Here is an 18843-nt window from a genome sequence, read left to right as displayed (position 1 = left end):
ACACATTGATATACCTTTTTTTTTTGTTAGAATACTCAGGGTGAAACTAATTTCATCTAGTTGTAGACTGTAATATAACTGTATTTTAGTCAAAATATGCAGGATGAAACTAGTTTCATATAGTTTATACACTGATATACCTTAATTTTCGTCAGAAGACTCAGCTAGAAACCAGATTCATCTATTTTTAGACTTCAATATAACTGTATTTTTGTCAAAATATGCATGATGTAACCAATTTCATATAGCTTACATATTAATATACCTTAATTTTCGTCAGAATACTCAGGATGAAACCAATTTCATCTAATTGTAGGATGTAATATATTTGTATTTTCGTAAAAACATGCAGGAGGAAACCAATTTCATCTAGCTGTAGACTATGATATAACTTTATTTTCATCAGAATATCAGTTTCATCTAGTTTTAAACTGCGATATACCTAGATTTTCGTCACAATACACACGATGAAACTAGGAACTTCCTGTAAATAAACCAAGTGCGTTGATACAACTTCTTAAGGAAACTATAAGAGAAGATTAATAATAGTAGTTTAATTTAGTTGTAGGTAATTGGTCATATTTTTAGATAGTGGTAAATAAGGTTGTCGTTCACCCGGACTTTGTTGAATTGACTCTAGGCTTAAATATAAAAATACTAAAAATAAGAAATTATATACAAAATATGTCACGGGATGAAGAATTTACTGGGACTCGGGATTCCACTTCTTTTCATGTTCATGGGTTCATAAATTAATCCTAGACATTTATAGCTCAAAACAAAAGAAACAATAACTCTATTCTTTGCCAAAGTAGATTTCACAAAACATTAGTTGTAAGTTGTCAGCATGACGCATCAAAAGTAATTAAAACCAAGCATGCGACATCAAACAAAATAACAAATAATTAATAGAAATCATAAAACAATAAAATTCTATGCAAATAGTTATAAAAGAATTATTTTAATTACCACATGAAAGAAACACAGCCTCCTCCGTCGTCCCAGTGATGGGTCTAGCTCCACATGGTGAAAACACACTCAAAGGAATTTTTCATTGCTCAAAAAGGTGTTTAAAAATGATAGAAAAGGTGAGAAATAATCAAAACCGGGTTTGTAACAATTATATTTGTTACAAACCAAACTGTTACAGATAACGATAAATATGAAGTGTCGCTGGCACTGTAGCAATACGACTGTCTTCTATGGTCTAATGTTCTTCGTGTTCTTCTTCACCAGCAGAACTGGTTCATCTCTGCAACTTGATTTTTCTCCATCCTCAACCCTCTGTTCGCTCCCCTATCACTCCCTCGTTGCAACCCTATTGCTTTGAATTTGATGGACTTACCAATCCTGTTTAGATGAAACAGGCCCAAAGCAACCAAAACCAGTGATTGATTCTCGCTCAAACTCCTCAGAATTCGAAACAAAGCCTTCCGTTTGAAGATAAACCCGAGATTCTGTTTTTCTTCAACTCCACCATTATAGCCAATTATGGTCGAAACCGTTGATCGTACAACGCCTGTTAAGCTTAATCAAGACGTCCCACGAAGTTTCAGCCATTGAGTCCTTCTAAAACACCCCCAAAATACGAACCCTAATTCTGCAAGTTACTGCCACAAATTTCCCGCCAAATTCATTTTTGAAATGTTGAAGATGAACTTCCCCTTATCCACGACAGGGGTACGAATAGCAGGTGGCGCTCTGGGGGTGCAAATAGAAGGTAATGTGCCCCTTAGTAATTGGGTGCTGAGGATGAATTTGGGCTATGCATAACCCTGGGTACCCCTTAGCCAAATCTGGGGTCCGTATAGCAAATGTCCTCCGGAGGTCCAAATAGCACTTTTTGAGCAACTTTTTCCACACAAGTGTATTTCTCCAAAAACACCTACACAAACATAAAAACACCATAATAAGTACAAAATCAAGCACTAGCAATAGAGACACTGAGGACAATTCAGACAGAAAAATGTGTCTATCAAATACCCCCAAACTTATTATTTGCTAGTCCTCAAGCAAATCTAATAAAAATAAAAGCCTAACTCACCAGGTGGCCCTAGTGACCGAGATATAGTCTCGGGAGGGTTTACCATAGGTGTACCCACAAAACCATGACTTCTAATTGGTCACAAGTATCCAAAGAGCTATGAGGACATATAGATTCTCAACATATCTCCAAGTAACTAGAATGCCAGAGAAATTAAAGGTGCCAGCTCTAAAGATGAACAAAGAATAGGGGAGACACATCCGCAACACTGCTAGATAAAGAGATATCCACTACACAGCTAGATAAACATTGTAAGATGCGTCCGCTTTACAGCTGGATAAGATTAGGAGAGAGATAAAAATGAGAGGGACATCTGCTACACAACTGGACTAATTACGTGTGATGAGTTGAACCAGTGCTAGAAAGATCTTGTGCCAGATGGAAAGCGGACTAACAAAGCAACCAATATGCATCTCTCCTCGACTCTCTCATAGTGCTCAGTAGAAACAACGTCTTCTTCGGTCTTCAACTATTGATGATAAACTCTCGAACTTCGTAGAACCTTGACAATTAATTATTCTCTTCGATTTCTTGCTTGAAACTTCCTTATAGATTTCTACTTCCCTATGGACTTATTAAACAAAATTTAAATGTACTTTTTTTTTTGGAAACAAAAATAACAAGAAAAAAATTTACATGGCCATTAGAGAAGGACTTTAGAACTTGGATCTTCATAACTTGTAATGTCTTGGTATCATGAATTTCAACAACGTATATCGTTTGATTTTCTTTGCTCTTGTAACTCAATCTTCAACTTTGATTTTTTTGAATTATTCTTTTCTATTGTTGCTTCTAAACCTTAAACGTCTTCAACTTTTTTCATAGATTTTTATGTCACTCCGCTTGTTGATGATGATAAGTTTCTACTGAGAGAGAGTCGTAATCCAGTAACTGAGACTACATTGTGAGGTTTCTTTGTATTTCTAGCATTTTCTTCTGACCTACTTGCCTTTCCATCATGGATGGTTATGTCCATCACGGTTACCCTCTAAAAGGAACAAGTTCTCTCCTGAATGTCAAAGATCTCAATGTCTTTTTCTCTAATGTCTCAGAATAATGTTATCCCTAGCAATTCCAATTTCCATCTTTTCGGTGAGAAACCGTATGTAAACTTAGCTAACCGGATACTATGTGACGCTAGAAGTTTCAAAAATGCAACTAAAAAGTTCTTCCCCACCCCCAAACTGAAATCTAACATTGTCCTCAATGTTTCTAATGAAAGAGCATTACCAAAAGTAAAATAACACGAGAAGAAGTTGGAAAGATAGTACCTGGGTGAAGAGAGAAATCAAAAACTAATATACAACATACAATCGCCTCGATGGTCAATCAAGGGTAAACAGGGTCCTCCAGAGGGATCTCCTCAACATCACCTGTAGGAAAGGGATCTAAAAAGGGTTTCAATCTCTGAACGTTAACCTTCGAAGAACTACTACCATCCGGTGTCTCAATCTCAACAGCTCCATGAGGAAAGACAGTGCGAACAATAAAAGGACCCGTCCACCGAGAACGTAACTTCTCAGGGAAAAGATGCAAGCGGGTATCATACAGAAGAATTTTTTGACCTGGAGAAAATGACTTTCTTAAAATATTCTTATCATGCACAAGTTTTATTTAGTTCTTATAGTCCTTAGCACTATCGTATGCATCCCTACGAATCTCTTCCAACTCATTGAGCTGGAGTTTCCTATGGGCTCCTTCCTTGTCTAGTGAGAAATTTAGCTGCTTAACAGCCCAATAAGCTCTATGTTCTAATTCAACATGTAAGTGACATGCCTTTCCATACACAAGTCGATAAGGTGACGTTCCAATGGGGGTCTTAAACGCAGTACGGTAAGCCCATAAGGCATCAGTAAGCCTAGACGACCAGTCTTTCCAATTAGGATTAAGTGTTTTCTCTAATATACGTTTTATCTCCCTATTGGAAACCTCTGCTTGACCACTAGTCTGTGGATGATACGGGGTAGCTACCTTATGTGTAATACCATATTTCTTCGTCAACAGCCTAAAAAGTACGTTACAAAAGTGCGACCCTCCATCATTAATTATAGCTCGCGGTGTACCAAAACGTGTAAGTATATTATCTTTCAAGAACTCAATCACAACCCTATGGTCATTACTCTTACACGCAACCTCCTCAATCCACTTAGAGACATAGTCTACAGCGACAAGGATGTATAAGTTACCAAAAGAATTAGGAAACTGACTCATAAAGTCAATACCCCACACATCAAAGACCTCAACAATTAAAATAGGGTTCAAGGGCATCATGTTCCTACGAGAAATGGTTCCTAATTTCTGGCAACGTTCACAAGTAACACAGTAACTGTGGGAGTCTTTAAACAACGAAGGCAAACACAATGGCTAATAGTTCCTTCTCCGTAGTGGTATAGTTCAACTGGGCATCATTCAGAGTTTTTCTAGCATAGTAAATCACATGAAGTAGCTTATTTTCTCGCTGACCTAGCACAACACCAATAGCATAATCTGAAGCATCACACATGATCTCAAAGGGTAGTTTCAATTTGGGTGCCTGGACTATGGGGGCGGTAGTGAGTAAATTCTTAAGTTTCTCAAAAGACTCTAAACAAGCATCATAAAAGACAAACTTAACGTCTTTTGCAAGCAAATTGAAAAGAGGTCTAGAAATCAAGCTAAAATCCTTAATGAATCGACGATAAAAACCTGCATGCCCTAAGAATGACCTAATATCTCTTACGGTTTTTGGGACCTGTAAAGTTTTAATAAGGTAAACTTTGGCTCTATCTACCTCTATACCTTCGAAGATACGATATGCCCTAGAACAATTCCTGAACGAACCATGAGGTGACATTTCTCTCAATTAAGCACTAAATTATTTTCCTTACACCTATCCAAAACTAATGACAAATGATGCAAGCACTCATCGAAAGACGAACCAAACACTGAAAAATCATCCATAAAGACCTCTAAGAACCATTCTACCATGTCAGAAAATATGCTCAACATACAACCTGAAAGGTCGCAGGGGCATTACAAAGCCCGAAAGGTATGCGTCTATACGCAAAGGTACAAAAGGGACAGGTAAAAGTGGTTTTATCTTGGTCTTCTGGGGCAATAACAACCTGATTATAACCGCAGTATCCATCTAATAAGCAATAATGGCTACGTCCAGCTAATCTCTCTAGCATTTGATCGATGAAGGGAAGGGGAAAGTGGTCCTTCCTAGTGACCTTGTTCAATTTTCTATAGTCAATACAGACATGCCAACCCGTGGTCACCCGGGTTGGGATTAACTCATTGTTATCATTCTGGACTACAGTAATACCAGATTTCTTGTGAACAACCTGAACGGGGCTGACCCACTTACTGTCTGAAATGGGGTAGATAATGCCTGCATCTAACAGCTTAAGAACCTCGGTTCGAATTACTTCTTTCATATTAGGGTTCAGTCGACGTTGCATCTCCCTAGAAGGTTTGGTGTCACTCTCTAAATAGATATGATGCATACAATCAGTAGGACTTATACCCTTAATGTCTGCTATGGTCCACCCCTAACATTTCCTTGTTGTTCTGAAGGACGGTTACTAGCCTACTTTCCTGATCACTATCCAAGTTGGATGCTACAATCAAAGGTAAAGTCTCAGACGGGCCTAAAAACACATATTTCAGGGTATCTGGTAATGGTTTTAGGTCCAACTTAGGAGGCTCTTCTAACGAAGGAACTAGGGTAGACTTAGAAACTGGTAGTGGTTCGAACTTAGGTTTCCATCCATTATTAGTGTCTAACAAAGGGGTTGAGTCTAACAAAGCATTCACCTCATTAATCACATTATCATCATCAAAATCAATCCCAAAGTGAGTTAGGCATTTCTCTACTGGATCTTCTAAAAAAGTGTTTGGTAATGACTCCTCGACTAATGTTCTTATCATGTTCACCTCTTCTATGTTCGAGTCATCTAGTTCATAGAGTAGCTAACTAATATTAAAAATGTTCAGCTCAATAGTCATATTACCAAAAGACAAATTCATAATATCGTTTCGACAGTTGATGATCGCATTGGATGTAGCTAAAAACAGGCGACCTAAAATCACTGGTATCTGGTTCTCTGGGTCAGGGACATGTTGGGTATCTAGGATAACAAAATCCACAGGATATATAAACTTGTCGACCTCTATAAGAACATCCTCGATCACACCACGAGGAATTTTAACGGACCTATCAGCTAACTGAAGTGTCATCTGGGTAGGTTTCATCTCACCAAGTCATAGCTTAAGGTACACATGGTATGGAAGTAAGTTCACACTGGCTCCTAAGTCAAGCAAAGATTTCTCGACACGGTATTTACCTATTGTGCAAGAAATAGTAGGGGACCCTGGGTCTTTATACATAGCAGTAGTGGTATTCTGAATAATAGAACTCACATGACTAGCTAGGAAGGCTTTCTTCTGGACACTAAGTTTTCACTTTCGCGTACACATATCCTTAAGAAACTTGGCATAAGCGGGAATCTGTTTAATCGCATCTAATAATGGAAGGTTGATGGTTACCTGCTTAAAATCCTCCAATATATCGTTAAAATTGGACTCTCTCTTAGTTGGAACTAGCAGTTGTGGGAATGGGGCTCTAGGAACAAAGCCGAGCTCAATATGAACCTCATTGGTCTCTTTAGAGACTCTATCAGTCTCCTCAGTTTCTGGTTCAGAAGGGTGAACTACGCTCGATAATGCATCTGCAAATAAAAAAGCAATTGAATATGTCCAAGAGAAAGTTGTAAGTTTGGGATCGTCAATTGTATGAGGTAAACATTTACATGTAAGGTGTGCTGCCCACGTATTAGCTTTAGTTGTTAAGGATGGGTTGAAGAAATATCATACTTCAGTGAGCAGAATCAGGTCGGTGGTTAAATACGTCACGGCCTCTCCTGCTAGAATGAAGAAATTCTTAGATGCCTTATTTCTTGAAAGAATGGAATACAAAAAGGGATTAGTGTTAGACGTGAAAACAAGACGGAACTCCATTTACTTGATGTTGGATGCAGCAGAAAAATACGAAAAAGTCTTTATAAGGCTAGGACGATCTGATAAATCATTTCGTGAGAGGTTTATCTTCGATATTCCCGATGAATCAGTAATGGGTGTTAATGTTGATGATATTGACAGTACTGATTTTCTTGATGAAATGGAATCCAGTTCTTCTGATTCTGATGCTGATGAAGTTCCCTTATCTGGTCGAAGAAAAGCCAAGAAGAAAAAGCCGCGCGTGCATGCTCCTGAAAAGTATGACTGGGCTAATGCTCGAGTCCTAGTTCAGTTTCTACAAGTATTTTAAATTTAATTCTCTTTAATTATCAGCATGATTATATCCATTTGATCAAATATCCCTAAACTTGATATTGCCTAACACATTTCACCACTGATTAGTTTTAGTAATCTTAAAACATTATTACTTTAGTAATCCCTAAACATTATTACTTTAATTATATTCCTTATTTTAATTATCAGCATGAGTTCTTCGATTACTCTTTTCATACATGTAATGCTGTAGTACATATCTTCTTGTTATTTGTGGTTATGGAAAGAGAGTCAAGAGAGTTGTAGTTCTAGTTCTACGTCACATAGAAAGAGAAGACATAAGGCCCATAGAGAAGAACGGAAAACCCAGTTATCTATAACGGAGGATGTTGACAAATCAGAGGTGGAAAGATACTTATCGGAACAGATTTACTCACCAACAAAAGACAACAAAAATGGTTCGAAATTTGATATACTCACTTGGTGGAAAAGCAATGCTGCAAGATTTGATATTCTATCACTTATAGCAAGAGATATACTTGCTATTCCCGTCTCTTCAGTTGCAAGTGAATCTGCTTTCAGTACTGGAAAGCGAATACTTGGTCATTTCCGAAGTTCTTTAAAACCCCGAACTGTGGAAGCATTGATTCTCCTACAAAACTGGTTAAGGACACCGATTGATATGGATCCATATACATTTGGAGCTGAAGAAAAGGAGGATGACGTCTTAGAGTCAGGTATACAACTTTCCTACATTGATTCTCCTACATTTGTCAAGTCTCTGCTGTTTTCAGTTTCTTACAATATAGTATAACCATATGTATATTCCTGAATCTAAAGCTTAGAATCTAAAGAGACGAGCATAAGCATAAGGATGTCAGACCAACAAGTGATGAGTTCCTTCAAAAGAAAAAAAATTTAAGCATATGAGTTCCTTAAATGAAATGAACAGAAACTAGTTTGAGATTGTCCACTGTTGTTTTTTTTTTTACCCATAAGATGGTCCATTCTCATCTGTAATTGCCACTCCTCTTCTAATGAGATTGTCCACTGTTGCGATTGCATGTTGAAATAGTGAACCAACCAAAAGTCTGAAACCTGAGTGCTCCTCTTCCCTCTCTCTTCTTTCTTTACCCATATTGCATTTTGGAGATATTGTGATAGAACTATGGAATACAATTTTTCTTTACCCATATTGTATTCCATAGTAGGATGTTGGTATTATTACTTGATGTTGGTATTATGACTGAATTATGTTGTGATATTACTTGATATTGTGACTGAACCAAAAGTCTGAACTTGTTGTGATATTGTATTCCATAGTAGGATGTTGTGATATCTCTCTTCTAACAGATACATAACTTGTTGTGATATTACTTGATGTTGGTATTATGACTGAACTTTGAATCAAACCATTCACTATTATGACTGAATCTAACAAGAGATAACTTGTATGCAGATTTATTTGGTGATATTAGTACTTATTCCATCATCGTATATGATGATTGAAGAAGAAGGTCAATATGAAGAGATTTTGGTGATGATACTGTTATATGAAGAACAAGGTCACGTGAAGAACATGGAATTGGGCTGGGATTCATCGTCTATTTCAAAAAGAATACAACTCTTTTCTTGAGAATACTTTTGTTTGTACATTTTTTATGGTTATGCTTTTGTTTCTAAATTCATCGTTGGTCTACTAGCACAACATCTATTTCTACGCTTAATCAAGTGATTACTAGATATACAAGTTATTCTGGTGCTTCTCTGTGGTTTAGCAGTACCATGGACCATCATTGCTGTGTTTCGCATGTCCATTGTTAGACATGTTTATACTTGTGGTTGAGGCTATGTTGAGATGGCAGGAGCAGGCTTGAGCTGCTGCAATGGTAATGTTGGTGATTGAAGTGGTTTCTGCCATTGGTTACAGGTAAGGAATTATGGAAGCATCTTAGATGGATCTGAAATGGGCACTGTAAAGAAGCAGCAGAAGATGGTGGTTACAAAAGGAGCTGAAATTTTGTATTGCAGGTGATATAGATGGTGCTTGGAGCTACATGGAAGAAGAATTGTGCTGGTGGTAGTAAACGGTTATACCCGCCACCTTACCCTACCCGACCCGCCAGAGAATGGGTTGGGTAGGATCTTACCCGTTTAATGGCGGGTAGGGTGGTGGGTAAATTTTTTCTTAACCGCCAGTAAACGGGTAGGGTGGAGGGTATAGGCCATATCCTACCCACCCTACCCGTTGTGCATCCCTAAAAAAGAACAAAGAAGAGAGTCAAAGAAGAGAAGTCTCAGATTTGGGGGCGGGTAGGGTGGTGGGTAAATTTTTTCTTAACCGCCAGTAAACGGGTAGGGTGGAGGGTATAGGCCATATCCTACCCACCCTACCCGTTGTGCATCCCTAAAAAAGAACAAAGAAGAGAGTCAAAGAAGAGAAGTCTCAGATTTGGGGGCGGGTAGGGTGGTGGGTAAATTTTTTCTTAACCGCCAGTAAACGGGTAGGGTGGAGGGTATAGGCCATATCCTACCCACCCTACCCGTTGTGCATCCCTAAAAAAGAACAAAGAAGAGAGTCAAAGAAGAGAAGTCTCAGATTTGGTCGGAATTCCATGGATTAGCTAGCATATGATCATACCAAGTTTCTCTCAAATTGAAGTGTATATGGGGAGTCTGGTACCTATCTTTCCCTTCCATTTCCTAACTTAAAATCAAACTTTGCCATTTCACTTTCTCATTTTGGCCAAGCACTATAGTTCCCCGTTTCCATTCCCTATCCCTCGTTTGCAGGAAAAGATCAAAAATGGCAATTACTATAGTCTCCCATATCCCTATAAAAATAGGGAAATCCCTCCCCTTTCCTATTAGGTGGATCACATCTGATCCGCGTAGTAGGAAAGGGAAATGAGACGGATACTCAGTTTCTGTAACATTTTTGACGGTAACTGAGTTTTCTTTTTTGGTTATTTTAGTTTCTTTTTTCACTCTTTTTTCTATAATATCTATTTTTTACCTATTATATCTTCTTCTTTTACTCTAAATTATCTTTCTTTACCTAAACAAATATATTCCAACGAAAAAAAGAATTGGGAAAGAAAACGGAAACTCAATCATGTAGGAAAGGATAAAAGGATAATATAGTGGAACTGTCTTGTGACCTGTATCCCTTCTCTTTATTTGAGGGATAGGGAAGGAAAGCTCTGCACCATAGTGCTTGGCCTAACAGCATGCGCCTCAAAAGGAAATTATTAGAGGCACTTTCTCGTTAGATCATACATGCATAATATAAATTTGACAAAATGATGTGTCAGTTAAGTGTACAATGACATGTTTGATCATTCGTGATTGCAAATTAGTTAACCAGACTTCATCTCAAACTCGATGCATTTTTATATATCTTCTTGAATATTTAATCTTTTTCCCCAATGGAGCCATCAAACTTACTGATTCACGGAAGAAGTTCAAATGATTCTTTTGCTGATGAAATAAATCAAAAGTTTGCATCTAGTCGATATTGCATTTGGTTAATAAAAAAAACCAGACGTCTATAGTGGATCTTCTCCGGTCCAAACTTAGTTGATTTCCTTTATTTTGGTTGTGTCCTTTTTCCGGTTCCATTTTGTATCCGTGAAAGGTTTCACATGCTAACCTAAACAAACCTGCGGCATGCGGGGTGATATCAACTTGCTCGTAGGTCATAGAAGCCCACGAGCAAATTCAAATGTCAAAAGTAAACACTCTTCTCTCCCATACTCCCCAATCCCCATACTCCCCAATCCCCATACTCAGTAGTTTCCTCCTAGTCTCTTGAGTTGCACGCAAAAGTGACAAAACACAAGTGAATTGGATACTGCATAAACATAAATTAGTGGGTTGGTTTTTGGTAGTTGCATTTTGTCCAAAGTTAGTGTTTGGTCTAATTTTTGTCCAACTTAGTACTTGGTATTTGGAAACAACGTTGACTCGTGTTGACTGTTATTGACTAGATTTTAATTAATTTTGCAAAATAAATTATGTGAGTTTACAAATATATCCCTGATATGGGCTTAGCATCTAACGACTATGAAGTAACCCCATTAAAACTATTGTCATGATCAGTGTAGTCAATATCGGCCGATATATCGCCGATATTTCGGATATCGGTCTAGCACGATACGATATGAAGGATATCGGAGATACGATATTTACCCGATAAAATCGGCCGATACGGACGAAACGAGATTTTCCGAAATTAACCGGTACCGGTCATTTTGTGTAAAGTGTAAGGGTAATCTTGGTTTTTCAGTTCCGATATAGGTTAAATCCCTAAAATTTCATTCGATTGTTTTCAGTCGAACTGTGGAAGAGAAAAGAAGAGGAGATGAAGTGAAAAACAGATCGTGTTCTTCAAATACCTGATTCAGCAAGTCGTGTTCTTCAAATATCATCATTGAGAATCCAATCTAAGGAAGGAACTTTTGATTAGCTGATGTTCTTCATCTAAAAATCTCAGAGACTATTGATTAATTGAAGGTTAGGGTTTTGAACCTTTTGATAATTAGTCTTTTTTTTTTTGCTTTGATTAATTAAATTCGTCAACATCTTCAAAACCCACTTATTTTTGAGGGTTCATTCTTATTAATAACTTGTACCCACAAATTTCATCTTCAAAACTTATATCAGAAAGAAAAAAAACCCAGTTTTTTCTTCATCAATTAAAGAATTTGAGGTAATAGACCTTCCTAATAGACAATGGAAATTGACAGTTAATGGTCAAATATGGTAATAGACCTTCTTTATTATTGGTTTTTTTTATTTTGGTTGATTTATTAGCTATTTATGTTTTAGGTTATGGCTATGAATTCTTCTAGTGCATCCAATGCAAACACCACAAACAATATATGTGGTTCATTGCCTTCTTCTACGCAAGCTAGGGATTCGGCATGGGAATGGGGTGAACGCAAAGACCCAGAAAATCCAAATATTATTACCTGTTTGTTATGTAACAAATTAATCCGTGGTGGTGGAATCACAAGGCTTATGGAGCATCTCGTAGGAAAGTCAGGGAATACTTCACCTTGTCCGAATGCAACCACTTATGTTATCAACAAAGTAAATCATTTGTTTGCTGTAAAGAAGACCAAAAATGCTCATAGGTCTAACATTGATTTAGCGTACCAGCGTACATTCAACTCTGATGAAGGCTCTGATGTTGACACAGATGTTGGGGAACAAGAAGTTGAAATTGATGGCAATGTTGGCAGTGGTAGTGGTGTTGATTTACATGTTCAAAATCAGACAAAGAGAAAGAGAATAACCCAAAGTAATACAAGAGGTCCTATTGATTTATATATGAGGACAGATCACAAGAAAACTCAAAAGGTCACCGCTGAAAGGAACTGTGCAGTGAAAGAGAAGTTATTAAAGACTGCATGGAAATGCATATCATCTTGGATGACTGAGAATTCAGTGGCATTTAATACCGTTCGTTGCCCAATTTTCAAATAAATGATCTTTGCAATTGGTGATTACGGGAAAGGTATTTTTTCAAACCTTGTTTTCCTTGATGAACTTGTTCCTTGATTGATGCTTGCTTATTCAGAACTAGTTTCTTGTTAAATGTGTGAATGATATAACATGCTTCTTAGAAATCTCATAACATCTGTGTTGTCTGGAATTGCATAATGTGTTGACTATTGCATAATATGCCGACTATTGCAGACTATTGCATAATGTGCTGACTTTTATGTTTTTTTTTTGTTGATGTTAGCTATTCCCCCCCCCCCCCATCTTACCATCAGATTCGTACCAATCTTTTTAAGGACCGATTAGAAGAAATGAGGATGTTCGTTGATACCTTTAGGGAACATTGGAAGAGGTTTGGATGTTCTATCATGTCAGATGGTTGTACGGATGGGAAAAAGAGACATCTTATTAACTTTTTGGTGAATTGTCCTAAAGGTTCAGTATTTTTGAAGTATGTGGATGCCTCAGGTAGAACCAATGATGCTGATTTCATTCGTAAGCTTGTAAAGGAGGTAATTGCTGATGTTGGTGCAGAAAATGTGGTTCAGTTCATTACTGATAATGGTTCTAACTTCAAAAAGGCGGGGAAGGACTTAATGCTTGAATACCCACATATATTTTGGACTCCTTGTGGTGCTCATTGTGTTCAGTTGATGCTAGAAGAACTTGGTTCCAAGCTTCCAAGAATCAAGACAGCCGTCATACTAGGTAAGAGACTAGTTACATATATTTATGCTCATTTTCAAGTATTGAGCTTAATGAGGGAGTTGACTGGTGCAGACTTACATAGGTCTACAAAAACTAGATTTGCAACTCAATATTACACACTAGAGAGTCTTCAAAAGTATAAAACTCCTCTGCAAATGGTGTTTGTGAATGATAGGTGGGTAAAAACTAGGTTTGCAAGAGAAAATGTGGGAGTAAATGCACTTAAAATTGTTACAAGTATCAAATTTTGGGAAGATGTTGATTACTCTTGTAGGGTGTTAAATCCTTTAGTTAAGGTAGTAAGATTAGTGGATATAGAACGCAAACCTACAATGCCTTCTTTTTATGAGGCAATGAGAATAGCAAGGGATCAACTTGAGAAGAATTTGGGTGAAGATAATGATACTTGGGTTATAAATAAGGTTGTTTTTGATAAGAGATGGAAGAATAACTTTAATCATCCTCTACATTGTGCGTCTTATTATCTAAATCCTTCCATATTCTATAAGATTCCATCTCATTTGATGGATAATGGTCCAAAGTACATAGAAATCAAAAGGGGACTTCATACAGCTATGGAAAAGCTTATAACCAATGAAGATGAACTTGAGATGGCAACAACTGAATTGAGAATGTACAGCGATACTTATGGAATCCTAGGAAGTCAGACTTGCAAAAAAAAAGAAGAGACAAAGATCAACCTCGTAAGTTTTCCTGTACTGTAAGTTTAAAATTTGGTTACGTTTGTGTTTAATAGGTTTTTACTTGATTAGCTACTTTGTTCATGTTTATGACAGATGATTGGTGGATTACATATGGAGGAATCGATGTCCCAAACCTACAAAAATTTGCAATCAGGGTATTGAGTCTTACTTCTTCTGCTTCCCCATGTGAGCGAAACTGGAGCACATTTCAAAATGTGAGTCTTACTTGTTCTATCTTTACAGTTGCATTATGTTCTTTGCAAAGTCATAAATTTCAACAATGCATGAAACAACAATGTATGTTCTTATCACAACAAACTGGAATGCATGAAACAATCAGTTAGATATTTATTTTTTGTATTTCAGTTGCACACCAAGAATCGGAATCGCATAAAACAACAAAAATTGAATGATAGTGTATTTATCCAATATAACAAAAAATTGCAGCGTCGTTATAAAGAAATTGCAGAATATAATGATGATGGGAAAGCTCGTGACCCTATTTTTCTTGATGAGCATGATGAAAATGATGAATGGTTGGATCCACAGAACTTACATGACTTGGCTGTAGAAGGTGATAACGTAACTTTGGATGATTTGCAAGATATTCTTGGCGAAGAAAGTCGTCCAGTTGATAGTAGAGGTGCATGTAGCTCTCGAAGCAAGTCTACTTACCCAACCGATTCTGAATATGATGGCTATGATACTGATCAATTGATGTTAGACACTGATAATGGACTACTTGATGGAGCTAATGGATCTACTGAAGATGATGATATCTATTATTTAGAATAAAATTGTATTATCTCTGTTTAGTTACCATTTTAGTTTGTAAACTTTAAAGTTGGTGAAGTTACTCTCTTGTTTCCGGTTTGAACTTTAAACTTGTTTAATTATCCTTTTAAGTATTGAACTTTAAAGTTATTGAAGTTACTCTTTTGTTTTTTTTGATAAAATTGATGGTATCTATTATATTTTATCCGTAAATGTGTGGAGAAAATGTTTAATATAAAAGTATAGTCTCTAAATTTAGAACCGATATTTCAACGATAATATCCCCGATATAAAATCGTACCAGTGTATCGGTCGCGGCCGAGATGAACCGATATCCGATATTAACTACATTGGTCATGATTTAAGATCCACTTGACCTCTTCTGCCTTCACAGTTCACACAAAAGTGCAACCCCATTGATGAACACCACATTCATAAAAAAAAAATCAATTGAAACTGTGAACAACAAACTTTAAAACCTCGTCAAACAAATTCAATCTAAACTGAGTCTGCAACCGTATTGATGAACAAATCAAACTTAAAATCAATTGAAAGTCAAAATCAAGAAGATTAATGTTGCGACACCAAACCTGCTGCCTATTATTTCCTTACTTATATTTACTATATTTAGTTGCGTAGCTTTCCTAGTTGAGTTAAAGTTTTTTTAATTAGCTTTGCTTGCTTAACAAGCAGTTCTGTTAACTATAAATACTTATCTCGAGTTTGTATGAAGACACAACAATTAGTAAAACTCAGTTTAAACTGAATTATTATCTTAATCTTCTACACAGAGGTGGTTAACCCCCGTTAAAAAGGGTTTATTCTAGGGTTCTTGTTATTTTTCTCCTGTGTTCTAACTAGTTTTTGGTCAAGAACCCTATCACCTGGTTCAGAGCAGGTTAGATCAATCTCCAAATTCTACCAATTTTTTTTTTACGATGACATACACAGAAGATTTGTCACTCCTACAGAAGAACATTGATGGAGTTACAACAAAACTTGATTCACTAGTCACCACCATTAACAACAATCATACTCATGATGAAGAAGCTTGTGAAAGGAAGAAAGCTGAAGAAAAACAACTTAGAGAAGATGATCGTGCTCTTAGGAAACTAGATTTATCGGAACATAACAAAGAGATTTCTCAAACTCTGGCAGCAAATCTTACGGCATCCCTAACTACATCTTTGGGAACTACTTTACGTGCTGTGTTTAGGGAATTTTATCCTCAGCAGAATCTGCGTGATACTAGGACTGCTGCACCTCCACCACCTCCACCTCCTCCTGCTGGTAATGAAACTAATGTTCGAGCTAGCTCGATCAATCTGAAGTTTCCAACTTTTGATGGTGATGATCCGGATGGTCGGATTTTTAGTGCAGATCAGTATTTTAGCTTGCACGTTGTTGCTGACAATATGAAAATTGCCATTGCTTCTTCTCATCTTAAGGGAGATGCCAATGCTTGGTATAGTTGGAAGAGAACAACAGTTACTGTAACCACATGGCTGGAATTTTGTGTTCTTCTGCGTGCTCGTTTTTCTCCTGCGAAATTTGTTGATCCCAGAATGGCAGTCAGCACCATTAAACAAAAAGGTATGGTTCGAAAACACATACGTGAGTTTGAACGATTGTTAAATTTTGTCACAGACTTTCCTGAAGATCATTTAGTGAATTGTTTTATTCACTCTTTAAAACCTGAAATTGGTTATGTGGTTAAGTTGCTTGAACCACAAACTTCAACTGCGGCTTTTACAAAAGCCATTAATCAAGAGGATACCCTGTTAGCAGATAAACAACCTTATCGTCCTCCTTATCTTAGGTATGAAAATCCTCCTCCACATACCCAATTTAAACATCCTAGTTTACCTCCTGGAGCTAAGAGACTCACTTGGGAAGAACAAAAGAAAAAAAGGGAGAAGGGTCTTTGTTTTAACTGTGACCAATTTTATACTCCTGGTCATTTGTGCTTAAAACCAAGATTGTTATTCTTGGAAGGATCTCCAGAGGTAGTTGAAGTTGAACATAATATTGTACCTGAAGACACTACAATGTTGCCTGGCACTACTTTTGAAGATGAAGATGCAGATGCAGATAAAATTTCAATGAACTCTCTTATGGGTTCTTCTTTTCCGAGAACCATGCGCATTCATGGTTTTTCTAAGTCTCAACCTCTCACAATCTTGATTGATTCAGGCTCAACTCATAATTTCATTCATCCTTCCTTAGCAAAAATGTGTGGTTATTCTTTACAAGCACAAGATACTGGCTTATGTGTTACTGTGGGTGATGGTGGTACAATCAATACATTGGATACCTTCTTCAACGTCCCTATTCAACTGCAAAGTTATTGCTTTACTACTGATTTTCATGTTCTACCAATTAGTGGTTGTGATGTTGTTTTGGGAGTACAGTGGTTACGCACATTGGGACAAATTTCTTGGGATTTCAACAAATTAATTATGAAGTTCAGCATTAATGGCACAGACATTCAATTATTGGGTAATAATTCTTCTTCTGTCATGCTCTTGGATAGTGCCCCCATGCAAAGTTTACTACAACGTGAATTTTATGATGTTTTTCTACACTTATCTACACCACCTATTGCTTCACTTAATGCGATTACAGCTGCACCACCTGAGATTCAACAATTATTGTCTGAGTTTGCTGATGTTTTTAAACCTCCAACTACACTTCCACCAGAAAGATTACATGATCATCGAATTCCCTTATTACCAGGATCTGCTCCAGTTAATGTTCGACCTTATCGATATCCTCATTTTCAGAAGGATGAAATTGACAAGATTATCTCTGAATTGAGCCAAGCTGGATTTATTCGATCTAGTACAAGTCCATTTTCTTCTCCTATTCTGATGGTACGTAAGAAAGATGGTTCTTGGAGGATGTGTGTTGATTACAGAGCTTTGAACAAAATTACAATCAAGGATAGGTTTCCCGTTCCAATGGTGGATGAACTATTAGATGAACTTCATGGTGCAATTATCTTTACTAAGCTTGATCTTCGTTCTGGATATTATCAGATTTGTCTTTACAAATATGATATTCAAAAGACTGCATTTAGAACTCATGATGGCCACTATGAATTTTTGGTGATGCCATTTGGATTGTCAAATGAACCAGCTACATTCCAGAGTCTCATGAATCAGATCTTTAGACCTTATTTGCGAAAGTTTGTACTTGTTTTTTCGATGATATATTGATTTACAATAAGAATATGTAAGAACATTTGGAACACTTATCTATAGTGTTTGAGCTTTTGCCTCAACATCAATTGTCTGTGAAGGAATACAAGTGCACTTTTGCACAACCCTCAGTTGGTTATCTTGGCCATGTTATCTCATTTGAAGGTGTTGCAGTGGAAAGTGATAAAATAAAGAGCATTCTTGATTGGCCAGTTCCAACCACAGTTAAGAGCTTAAGAGGTTTTCTTGGATTAGCAGGATATTATCGAAAATTTGTTAAGAATTTTGGTAAGATAAGTGCTCCATTGACTAAGCTGTTAAAGAAGGATTATTTTGCATGGCACGATGAAGCTACAGTTGATTTTCGAGCACTACAACAAGCACTTACTACGACTCCAATTCTGATGTTACCAGATTTCTCAAAAGAGTTTTGTTTGGAATGTGATGCTTCTGGTACTGGCATGGGTGATGTGTTAATGCAATCTAAAATACTTATTGCTTACTATAACAAAGGATTGACAGGTAATAAGTTGAACTTATCTATTTATGATAAGGAAATGTTGGCAATAGTTTCTGCGGTGCAAAAATGGAGACCATATCTACTTGGAAGACATTTTAAGACCTATACTGA

At 36.9% G+C, this 18843-nt stretch overlaps 1 protein-coding gene across 1 annotated transcript; it reads left to right on the top strand.

Annotated features, from left to right (window-relative positions):
- The first annotated feature begins 13137 nt into the window (after positions 1 to 13137).
- LOC113273055 lies at positions 13138 to 15033 on the top strand. Its single transcript, XM_026522825.1, has 3 exons — positions 13138 to 14197; positions 14332 to 14453; positions 14686 to 15033. The coding sequence occupies exons 1-3, from the start codon at positions 13138 to 13140 to the stop codon at positions 15031 to 15033; spliced, it is 1530 nt and encodes a 509-aa protein (XP_026378610.1).
- The last annotated feature ends 3810 nt before the right edge of the window (positions 15034 to 18843 follow it).

The sequence above is a fragment of the Papaver somniferum genome, chromosome 4, assembly GCF_003573695.1.
Source record: "Papaver somniferum cultivar HN1 chromosome 4, ASM357369v1, whole genome shotgun sequence".
In the NCBI taxonomy this organism is placed as follows: domain Eukaryota; kingdom Viridiplantae; phylum Streptophyta; class Magnoliopsida; order Ranunculales; family Papaveraceae; genus Papaver; species Papaver somniferum.
The sequence above is the reverse complement of the archived record's forward strand: the minus strand, read 5'-3'. Positions and strand labels throughout refer to the sequence as shown.